Below are 12,245 nucleotides of genomic sequence, written 5' to 3' on the forward strand. Positions count from 1 at the left end.
TGTACAGCTTTGATGAATCATTTGGCATTAAAATGGAAACAACATAACACATAATAGTCAAATTTGGTGGTTGTTTCAATATATTGTCATGTCCACAATTTCCTCATCAAGTCAGACATTAAATTCACCTTGCAGGCTTAAAAATACATCTTGTACCTAGTAGTACCTATCAATACAAGCACTATAATTCACACATTCACCAAATGTGTTTCTTTCTTGTTAATTGGTATTAATTTATTAGCACAACACCCCATGCACTGATGGCAACACTACTATGTTAATGTCCTTTGATGTTATTTCTACTCTGAAGGATGAAAATTTAGTAATTTATCTACGTTGCATTACTGATGAAATTATAAATACGAGTTAAAAAAAACTAAATCTAACCAATGGTGCGCATCTCAGTTGTAGTGCTGCTGGTTGTCGGCACAGTTGTCGTGGTGGTAGTAGGCGGAGGGGTTGTGGTGGTTGTTGTCGTGGTAGTTGTTGTCGGTGCAGTTGTGGACGTCCAGGCCATCATTGTAGAAACAGGGAATTCACTGATGGTCTCCATATATGGGGTAGAAGTGGTTGAAGTGACAATGCCGTTAGGAGGCCTTTGGCGACGAGATCGGCAAGATGGGAGTCGAGGCCTTAATTCACCTGTCAATTAATGGAGTTTATGTCAAATTCATATTTTAAAACCATATCAAAGATACATATATTATATGTTAGTATTGAATTTCAAGAATTTCACTGAAAGTTGTTTGAATTTAACACAAAAAAACATGTAAGAAATTAGTACATTAAAAGTTACCGGCAATTTTCCACCAATACTTTGCAGAAAGTCTGAAGTATTAGTGAAAAATTGACTGTAACTTTTTAATTTTCTGATGTAATGGATTCCACCAGTTTGAGCCTGAAACAACACTGAACACATTTAAGAAGGCAAACATCCTCTAACGGAATCTCTGAATTCTGGCATGTGCCCATCTAGGCAGGATCAAGTGATTGAAGGGGGAAATTTACTTTAGCAGAAAATTGCACAGTGATCAGTTGAATAATGATCATTGAGGGTTCAAATTTTTTTATGCTCAAATTATCAACACTAAGGATGGAGGGGCCCCAATTGTTTGACCTTTCTGATTCTGCTCTTGCTTCCCATCATCAGTGCTCAGTCCTGGTTTTGGATCCAGTTCTTCATCAAGAGTTTCATTTCCAAAAGCTGTTCCTTATTTTCACTAACCCTGTTACTGCCGGCCCATTTTGGGTGGGATGTGCTAAGACTGTCAAGGCTATTTTCCGGAATTTGCAATATTTCAGATTTTAAATTATTTCAGCTACTTAATTTTGTCATTCATGGTGAAACCATCTTAGTAAGCTGTAGAGATAAAGCACTCATGTATAAATGAGATGGCAGCTGACATAAAAACGAGCACTAAATGCATATATTAGCAAAAAAGTATTGTTTATTTAATTAAAAAATGCCCTATAATCGATTAAAAACCAATATAATTCTTAATTATTTCAACTGGAGTGCTCTGTTGACTTTATAGTTGTCCACGTTGTTCAATTGTTATATGCGCATGGTGGTGAATTCAATTGAGCAGCTTTATTTTCATACAGCAAATTGGAAAGTACTGCTAATTGAAGTACATCCGTGATTCAAACGTCAATTACTTTATATCGAAGTTAAATTATCATGGATGGGAATGAATGATTTTTTCTCTGTGGATCTTTCGCACGATTGTGCATTGAGGGTGACTCCCATAAAAGTTATCACCGCGGCTAGTCCCGGTATACTTTAAAATTGGCGATAGATAAATTCAACTCGTAGTAACTACGAGATCATAACGTGAAAACAATACCTCTGTAAAATCTACCACGTACTGGCAATACTCATCGCTTCAATTCTTCCATAGCATTATTCTCTGGACAGTACTAAAAAGCAATTCTTCAGATTTAAACAGTTTTCGTCATAAAATTCAAAACAGCAATGAAATTATTGGTTATATACTCGTATATTTACGTAACACAATCAGGAAATATAAAAGTAAAAAATAAGTCAGGCCAATAAATCAGCCCGCGGCAGTTTTTGCACAACCAATGGCAGTAATAGGGTTAACATACAATGAATATGCTTGAAAGAACACATAGTGTTATCTTGCATTTGTTTGGATCATAACATCACTCATTGTAGAGAGAGTTGTTTCAGGCTTTATCTCGTGGAATTCTAGCATATCGGTACATTAAAATTTACAGGCAATTTTCGACAAATTCTTTAATTTCATCTAACAACCAATTAAGATACATTTATATTTCAGATATTATCTCCAGTTCCTGAAGATAATACAAAATGTATCATAACTTCGGGGCAGTAAATTAAATGAAATTAAAGAGTTTTTGAAAAATTGTCATTAAATTTAAATTCAGCAATGACTCTAATTCATGTAAATAATGCTCTAGAAAATTTTCAAATAATTAAAGAGCAATTTCAAATAGACAAGTGAAATTTCAAATGTTTAAACTGCAATTTTCTTCTGGAGTAAATTTTCCTCTCTTCAAAAATTTTGTTTTCCATTGATCAATGTGTGCAAATGTCCAAATTATGTCAGTACGGATTCTTTTTGACTTAGCTTCCCATTCCAATCCTAATCTCAGGGACCAGTGGAACTGAGAACAGATCTGATCCATCCCTTAGTCGATACTCCACTGAATGGGAAAAGGTTGAACACAAACCTAGTATACATTCTGCCGTTTGCTCGGGTCGTCTCTGCTGTGCCATAATCTGTCTCCTCCTAGTTTCCACCAATGTATTGGATCCTCTGCCGAGCCCTATGCTTCCACCATTCCTACTGCCACTGCCTCCTTTGTAGCTGCTGTATCCACCCATGTAGCTCATGCCTATGGCTCTCCTCTTATCCATCCCTTCGTTCGGTACCTCTGCACTGGTCGTCGTCTCCTCCTCCTCTTCTTCGGGATCACACTGGTAGTGTACTGTGGCACCATGGCCAATTGTCAGGCCAGCTCTGTAGCCAGACAGATACACTCCATTTACGATTTCAGGAAGCTTGCAAGGGGCTGGAGCAAAATTAAAAATCAACAGTTAGAGATCAACATGAGGAAAATCCATCTTCCATACCACATAGCAGAAACACGTCTCTAATACATCTCGAATATCACATGTTATGCCTCAGAGACATTCTGAGAGTTTCAGATAGAGAGAGAGAGAGAGTCTCTGAGACTTCTCTTAGATGTCACTATGTCCAAAAAAATGGTCTCTGAGATGTCTCATGAGACGTCTCAGATAAGTCTCTGAGATGTCTCATGAGACTTTGTACTATGGCATGCTTTAAATTTAAGCAAAAAAATAATTAAATGCAAATTATACAGTTATGGCCTAATTTTCTCGATCACTTTTAGCGACAAATTTTGCGATGACCTTTTGAAAATAGGAAACCCATATTAAATGTTGTGATTTTAATTATCAAAACTGTAGATTTGCTCCAAAAAAATATATATATATATGGAAGGCATTGATGGCATTTAAATACGTTTTTTTAAATTTCTGAACGTCTCACCATTTCATCTCCGAGACATCTCTGAGACACACGTGATATTCGAGACATTTGGGACCATAGTGACACATCTCGGAGAGGATCGTTGCTATGTGGGTAATTGTGACATCTATGTGATTTCAATAGAGTTAAATGGTAAATAATGAAGCTTTTTGTGAATGCTGTAGTTGCAACAAAGTGCTGGTGTCATAAATAATTTTTTTTTTTTAATTCACAGCACAAGTGCAGCTCCATAATAGTGTGTTTTTTTGTAAATGTGGGCTATTTACTTTCTTATGAAAATATCACGATTCTTATGATTAATATTTTTCTGTTTTGAAATGCAATGTCACTAGTGTTGATTTTTTTAGACATTTATTTTATATATGCATTAATATAAATCCCTTCTTTCACCGTGGATTATAATGGATAATCTCTTGTATACTATTATGTTTTTTTGTCGGAAAATAGTTTTTTTATGGACAATAGGAAGGTGACCACAGTACACTATAGTCTTGAGGGTTGCCTAACATTTTAATTTAATATTGTAAAATTAATTGAATAAATATAAAGTATGTAAATCCCATGGAATGGGTAATTTTGTGGCAAAAGATCTGGATTAAAAAAAAAATATTTTATTTAGCATAAAAGTTCAGGCTTTAAACTTTGAAAACTCCAGCAATAAGCTCTGAGGATTCAGGTAACATTGAATGGTACCATACCATAAAATCATAACAATAAAATAAATGGCAACTTCCACAAAAAATAAGGTAAGGAGGCTTTTACTTTTTCTAGAATCTTCTCAAAAACAGTCACTAAATTGATGTCCAACTATATTGACATATTTGTTGCCCACTGCTATGCAGCCTACCTTTCTGGTTGTAACATCTCCACAACAATACTGAAAGAAAAGCTTCTTGAGGGAATGGAAATGGTAAGTGCTAGGGTAAAATGGATTGTTCCTACATGGAGCTTAGTGTCAATTGAATATGCTATAGCAAAATTACCATTCATGACGGAATTAGAGCATGCCATATGAACTGTTGCCCACAGAATGAATAAAAAATTCAGGCCTAAGAGCTGGCAACAAGATTCAGTCACAGTTGCAAAAGATGAGAAAATAATGAGAAGTGTGGTCAGTATTTTGCCAATTATCTTCTCAATGATCTTCAAAGCACAATTGAACTTTGAAATGCATCATGGCGTTCCTTATGGGTAGGTAATGAGAAAGACAATTTGATCGCCTGACTCGTTGCTAGTAGGCAACCAGTTAAGCAAGAAAATGTGCGCGGGTTGCATAACCTCCAGGATGAAAGGAATCTCCATCGGTAAATCTGAATGTGGAAATCATGTAATCAAGCCAAAATCCACCTGTCTTCTTTGGTGGTGTTAAGCAAATATTAGTAAAACTATTTCAATCCTTCACAGGTTAAAAGCAAAATAATAGTTGCACATTGGTAACGTGATAGAAACAACCCAGTCAACAACAATAGGGTGGTTTCCTATTATTTTTTTATTGCCTAAATCGAAAGATTATTACTCCTGGAGTATGTATTTCACGCTTTTAGATTTTTTAATGATGATACCTAATTTTCACGATAAGTGAAAAGCGAAAATTTTCAATTGCGCGAAAATGCGACCACTAAGTATGAATGCTGGGAAAACCCCATGTGACGTCATTCTGGTTCCCGCTGTCGCCGTGTGAGGTGACCTTGGGGTGAGGCTCTGAGTGCTGATACAATGCAGGCTGCTAGCAGGCAGCAGAGTACCCCGCTATCAGGTAGCGCTTGGCTTGAATAAGGATTATTAATACCCTATCAAACGAAGAAAACTTTCCGACCTTAGGCAGTTTTAATAGGTGATTATTAAGACATGTTTCCCTGAACTATGTGCCTCATGCATGCATTGGTAATCTCAGACGATGTAAAATTCCTATCTACTCGTATAGAAACTAGGTCCCTGTGACGTCACGTGGAGTGGCATCGCATGGGTGCCAATCTGGACTTTTTCAAATGCGGTTAAAATTGACCATTGCCATTTGTCTAAACTGGGATTTCTTAAACCAAATAGTTTGTTTATTATGATTACACTACTGGTGGGTAACGAATCGCAATCAATGCCTTTCGTTTTCTTTGATGAAGGAAACTACCCTATTCTGGCCACACTGTGGCCAAATTGTGGTTTACCTGTGGCAACTATGGCTATGGCTACCCACAGTTTGCCATATTATGGCCCCACTGTGGTTGCCATCCGGCAAGCCATAGTTTGGCATGCCAAAGATGCGCAACTATGGTCACACTGTGGATCGTCTCAGTAAGGCCGCAGATTGGGAAAACAAACATTTGTAAACATAAGTATATTACGATTGCTATTGATACAGGTTAGTTGGTGAGTCATTAAAATGGAAGTTGGTTGATTCTATTGATATGAAGAAAGTGTATTATCCATACTCAAGCCACATTATCGCGGGCCACACTTTGGCCACATTATGGCCGGGGGTCAAAACCATTATGGGGCCATAATGGCAACCCACCATGGCCACATTGAGGCCACAATTGTGGTCACAATTGTTGTGTTGACTGGGAAGACTGTACATTCACAGTTCACCCTCTTGTGTACGGCCAAGATGGCATTATTTTTCAACATAAGTACGCACATACCATCCCCAAAATCTTCTAAAGGATTTTCAATAATAAAAAATTAATATGGCCTGACCTGGAACACAATCTGGCATTTGATTTGGAGGCCCAGCCCACTCTCCGTGCCAGCAACGGAGATTCGTTGGGCCCTGGGCATTGTATCCTGGGTTACACGAGAACTCAACCACTTCACCATGCCTCACATCCTGCAGGGGCTCTTCCTCTTCCTCCTCTTCCTCACCGTGATGGTTCACTTTTTTAGAAGCACTGCTTCCCCCGAGTTTGTATCTGCCTTGCTCGGTGAATGGTATGAGACAGGGCACTGAATTGATAAGAATTTTATCCATGATAAAATTAGCTTTGGATGCTTTCTGGTGAAATATCTGCAAAAAGACTTCTTGGGATACCAACACGGTGACAAGCTCCATGATTGCCAATGTTTAGGAGGGCCATTTGCTCTCTGTCACCTGCCCTCGCGATGAAGATGGAGTGGCCCTCCAAATTGCCAGAAATCATGAAACCTACCACTCAGTAAGAATGCCAAGATGTCTTACTGCACATCATGAAATTAAGTTACAAAATTAAGCACAAGAAGTATATTGCATGCAGAAGTATATAAGATGTATATTGGTTTTCAGTGCATTTGAGTACAGAAACTGAAGTGCTTTTTGCAAACATATCCTTCATTGAAGCCAAATTGGAAAAAACTGAAGCTCTTTGATGCATGATTGATAATATAAAAATTAGAATTTCAAATGTGACAGAAATATCCATGATGAAAAGGAAATGAATGAGTAAACAGGCCAGAGATAATACGTAATGCATTTATGCCCTTTTAATGCATTACAGCCAAGTCATCTCACAATTTAGGTGAATTGGATTTCACATTAATCTTATCAATTGATATAAACTCTCAAGGTGAAACATGCAGTAAGTGATACTTTGATATGGATTCTAGCTACATATAAATACCAAAACTGATGAGAAGTACTTATATTATGTAATTTTTCATTTTGAACTCACTGATCACGCATTCTGGTTTCTGAGGTTTCCATCGCCCCTTAAGACAACGAGCAGTACGGTTTCCAATATTTAGTCGGTAACCAAGAGCGCAAGAAATACGAACTGCCGATCCTGATGGGTAAACTCCAATGATGCTTTGACTAGCTCCTGGTGCTGGTCCATCTCCATCAATGTCTGTCACCCTTCGTCCACCTCCGGTCCTCACCACTCGTATGCTCACGATGGACTCGGTCGACAAAACATCGCAGGCAACTGGCGGATGATTTCACCTTCATGTTTATATTATGGCAATATTTACGAGGGGGGTTAATTGGGTTAGGTTGCAGGTGGGGAAGGGTTTTGGCTTGCAGGACCAGGTCTATCATAAAGTCACGCACATAGAGAACATTAATGATGCAGAAATATTTCCAAAAATTATAAATCACAGCAATAAGATGCAAAGATAAAAAAGTGAACTTTTGTAAAATATACATATGCATACTTGAGTAAAATAGATAATACAGTAGACTCCCGATTATCCGGGCTAATGATGGGGAGGGACGGCACGAATAATCGGAAAACATGGATAACCCAAACATCAAATCCAATGTCTTGTAATGATCATAATTTACGTAACACAAACAATATATTATTATTTATGCCATTATTCTGCTTTATTAGCGTGCTTCCCGGACTCAATGAGAGCTTTCTTCGCCAGTTCGCGATCTTTTTAGCGGCAATAACATGGTTGTACTCGTATTATTAATGCTCCATGTAAGGCCTGGTTTCGAAAACCACACTATCGTGGCTGTGTGATCGCGGATACAGAAAAGTGATTTGCACAAACGCTTCAAAACAACTGCTCGACGTCGGAAACTACATCGTCAGGCACCACGCCACGCAGTCGCGTCTCGCACAAGTTGCCCGGGTTGCAACTGCTGCCGGACGTGTATCCGTGATCACGGAGTGCGTTCGTGCACTGCTAGGCTTGGAAAACACGAACTCGGTGATCCCTTGAATGCAGCTAGCGCGCGATCGCTTCCGTTTTACGAACGGGATTCTGACGGAAATGATAAGCCTGGTGTATCCTAGCATTAATGCAGTAATTCCGATAATTTTGGGTCCAATTTTATTTTTTTATAAGATCGCGGGAAAAATTGAGCGAGAGTTAAAATCATGCACGGATAATCCGCAACCCGGATAAACCGCAGCCGGATAATCGGGAGTCTGCTGTAATTCGTAAAATATACATATGCATACAAGATAAATTATATGCATACACCACAAAACTGAAATATATGGTGAAAATTATTATAAAAGGTGTATTTTAAAGTAAATAAATTACATATAAAAAGTATTCAGGAAAGCTGTAAATAATTAGCAAATGAGACATATAGCACATAAAAAGGTTTGATAAATGTAACGGGAAACCTAAGGAAAGAAAATAATTTTGATAAAGACAACTTTTAATGGTGTGCACAACTTTAGGATCAGCCTGTAATTTAATTGGTATATTGAAAAAGTCATCACAAAAATGTTAAGGTTTTTCACTACTTTTTCTCTATACTTGCAGCAAGAATTGTGTCCATTTGGATAGGTGTCAGATGGTTACTATTTACCTGACTACTCAGGAAGGATTGCTGATTCAGTCTTGGACATCATGCACTAATGAGATAGATAGAAGCATCATCAGAATATAAGAGTATACATGAAAAAGCATTTAATAATTGTGGGACTATGAGACTGATAATGATGCATTAAAATGTTTCTTCAACTAATTAGTTGCTTGGATAGAGCTTTCATGGCCAAGTAAGTGTGATAAAAATAACCTTGAAAGGAAAGGAATGGTATATTTCATTACAAGACAGCATAGCTCAATGTTATAAAAATGTTTTTCAATCATTCTCAAATTTAAAAAGAACTTGTTTAAATGTTTCCAATAAAAACAACACGTGCATTAAGAGATTGTTTTGTATTTTTGTAACACAAGAACCTTAATTCACCTCAACCTCACCTGAGGGTGGAGGCAGTCTTATCTGTTTTATCTCTTGGGCAGGCGTTGGACAGATAAGGTCCACTAGACAATGAAAACAATCCAAAATCAGGTACCATTATAAAGTACACTGAGGCAGAGAGCCAAGAAAAAAATGTACTCAACTTTCCTTTTTTCCTTAAATGAAGGGGGTAATTTTGTAGATTATGTAGGGCCTAGGAAGCAGAATCTTTAAAATTGTGCATTGCCACCATTAAAAGGGTCTTTTCTCATTAATTCAAATTACTGCAGTGAATGGGAAGACAGGGAGTCCACAAATGAATTAAACACCAATGAGAATGCTTGACAACCTCGACCAACCAAAATTTGCAAGAGAGATTTTTCTTATTGAGTGCTTTGTTAGAGCAAGTAAAAATAAAATAAAAGAAAGGGTATTTTAAAACACAGAGAGGAAAAATGATGCTCACTCAAAGAGGTCCATATTTATACCTGAGAACTTAGCAGAGCTGAGTTCATTTATCCCTTCACTACAGATACAAGGTGCCATTCTATCCTCCACACAAAAAAATAAGGAGCCATTCCCCCACAAATACACATCAACAAGCCAAAAGCCAAAAAGCAAATGAGAGAAACTGTATGATGGACATTCAAAACTTCATATATTTCGCTGGAGAATAACATATAGCATTGATACACCATGCTTATGATTGTACACTCATTATAACCAGAAACATAATGCTACAGTCATGCCTCGTTTATTGACTTATCAATTGGAAAACTTTCAAAATTGAAGATATCAGAACAATCAGATAAATAAACTTCCTTTATTCCCTACAATAGCTGTATGGAATAAATACATCTTACCACCTGCTAAGAACTAATGCTGCATACATTTACATGATAACATGATTTAATAGAGAACAAAACTGATAAACACAGCATTACTTAAGATGAATCATTTTCAGTTTTTAGCCAATTTCTGAGGGACTGAAATGCATCATCTGGACCTCTGAATCATCTGAACCATCGGTTGCTCACTTGCATTAAAATAACCTCAATATTTATAAGTCAACTGAAATCAGACCTGACAATGGCAGCAAAAACTAAAATAACAATGTTTTAATCTAACACTGGTTTAATCTATCAGTGGAACCCTGGTTAAATGGCTTCTCCTTACATTGGATTACATTCTTGATTCACCCAAAATGCATTTTCAAGGACACTGATATGGCAATGCAACAGGGGTATCTCATGTAAATTAAAAAAATTCAACAATTCCTATTAAAATAACATTTTGTCTGGATGCTAGAATATTATATGTCTCAGTATTTCTATATTGTGTTACTGAATGCCCCAGTGCGTGAGAAGAAAAGCTGGTCCAATATTATGCTCGCTCTTTTTAAAGATTGATTTAACATAAAAATGGGCCCTAGGATTTCATAAAATAAAGGCTTACAGGGTTAATTTTTCATAGTGAAAATAGATATTCAGAGAACATTTACTGGGATGTACAGCATTAAACGAGACATGCCTATAGACTCAACATACTTGTTTTATTTTTTTAGGCTGTTAAAAAATATACACAGAACTTCTTCTCAAACTTTTGACAAATCTATTGTCTTCTTAAGGGCTGATGATTTAGATTAGGAACTAGGGATTTTAGCCATTTATACTTTGAATATATATGTGTCATAGTAAATGTTAAAATGATAAATGGCAAGACTTTTTTTCATTAATAAGTTGCATTCCCATTTTAGAAGAAGTTAGTACATTTTTTGAAGCATAAGGGAGAAATTAAATATGTATATATTCCCAGACAGCACAGACCACAAAACCTCTCCCTCACGTACATATGCCCACAAGATGTAGAAACCAGAAAGCTTCCTTTAGAAAGGAGGCTTTCTGTGTGCGTAGCAGAGGTTGTGTAGAGGTGCTAAGGAGGTTCAGCCGTGTGCAAAGAGAGGCGCTTTTTAAGGATCATAAGCACCTCTTTTTCAAACGTTTTTCTTAAAAAATTGCTGAAAATTCCAAAGAAAAAATAAAAATAATAGATGGCACCAAGAACCAAACCTCAGGCCTCCACTCCACATACCTGTACAATATTTGAGCACATACCTCATACCTGCACAAAGATTTGTTGAAATATTAGGAAGTTAGCGTGTGAGTTCTCATGACAGGCATTTGAACTTAAAACTCGCACTGAATGAGTATGTGAATTCAAAGTAAGATTTAAATTGTACAGTTAAATATTTTGATCCATGCACAGAAGCAAAGCCTGTGCAAAGTTCACAGCTGTATTACTATCTCATTTGCTCTCCAATAAGCTGTGGAGTAAATGGAAGGGTGTTGATTGTATGATTATAAAACCTACCGACAGATTATGTTCGAGGAAACCATCGTTTTCTGTTCACAAACGGCTAGTTTAATATGGCCAGCCCCAGTTTACTTCTTATGTTTATTTATAACTATAATATTCAATGTTTATTTTCTGTAAATGAGCTAATAGGTGGATAATCTAATTTATTACATGCTACTGTCACGCATTGGAAATCCACTCCAAACATGTTCTACACATGTAGTGAAATATGTCCTTTTAATTATATATCATAGAACTTCATGCGGACATTAGATGAAAAGCTTTTACTCATATTTGTAGAGTTATAACAGTGATATTATTGCTGTTAATTTAATGTTCTTATCCAACTACACATATTGCTCGTAACCACCACTTAAATTCATTTACAAGTGCACGATGAAATTCGTTTATGAGGCATGCACACCTAAAGAATGATATCGTGCAGGCTTGGAAATAAAAAACTACAACAGAAGATGGTGATATTTCAACCCTTTCGCTGCGGCCCACCATCGGGAAACCTAACTGTCTCATGCGGCCAAAACGCTGAGTGTATGTCACGGAGGATGTACAGGTACGTTCACAGCAGCCTGCCATGCAAACGTACCTGATAAATACATAGCAGCGAAAGGGTTAAATCAGCATGGGCATGCACCTGGCATTGGAGGCGAAAGGGAAATTGCATCACAGTAAATCCTGTGACTCCACTCGGGCTCTACTTT

At 37.1% G+C, this 12,245-nt stretch overlaps 1 protein-coding gene across 1 annotated transcript in view; it reads right to left on the bottom strand.

Moving 5' to 3' along the window:
* The window catches only part of LOC124155171, a 531,883-nt gene that overhangs the window by 31,458 nt on the left and 488,180 nt on the right, over positions 1–12,245 (bottom strand). Inside the window, exons 12-16 of the mRNA XM_046528886.1 lie at positions 9,192–9,254; positions 7,199–7,450; positions 6,252–6,497; positions 2,719–3,060; positions 388–642 (exon numbers count right to left, since the gene is read on the bottom strand). Of these exons, the coding sequence (XP_046384842.1) occupies positions 388–642; positions 2,719–3,060; positions 6,252–6,497; positions 7,199–7,450; positions 9,192–9,254 (1,158 nt within the window). The remainder of the gene's footprint in view (positions 1–387; positions 643–2,718; positions 3,061–6,251; positions 6,498–7,198; positions 7,451–9,191; positions 9,255–12,245) is intronic.

Source organism: Ischnura elegans, chromosome 3 (assembly GCF_921293095.1).
Source record: "Ischnura elegans chromosome 3, ioIscEleg1.1, whole genome shotgun sequence".
Lineage (NCBI taxonomy): Eukaryota > Metazoa > Arthropoda > Insecta > Odonata > Coenagrionidae > Ischnura > Ischnura elegans.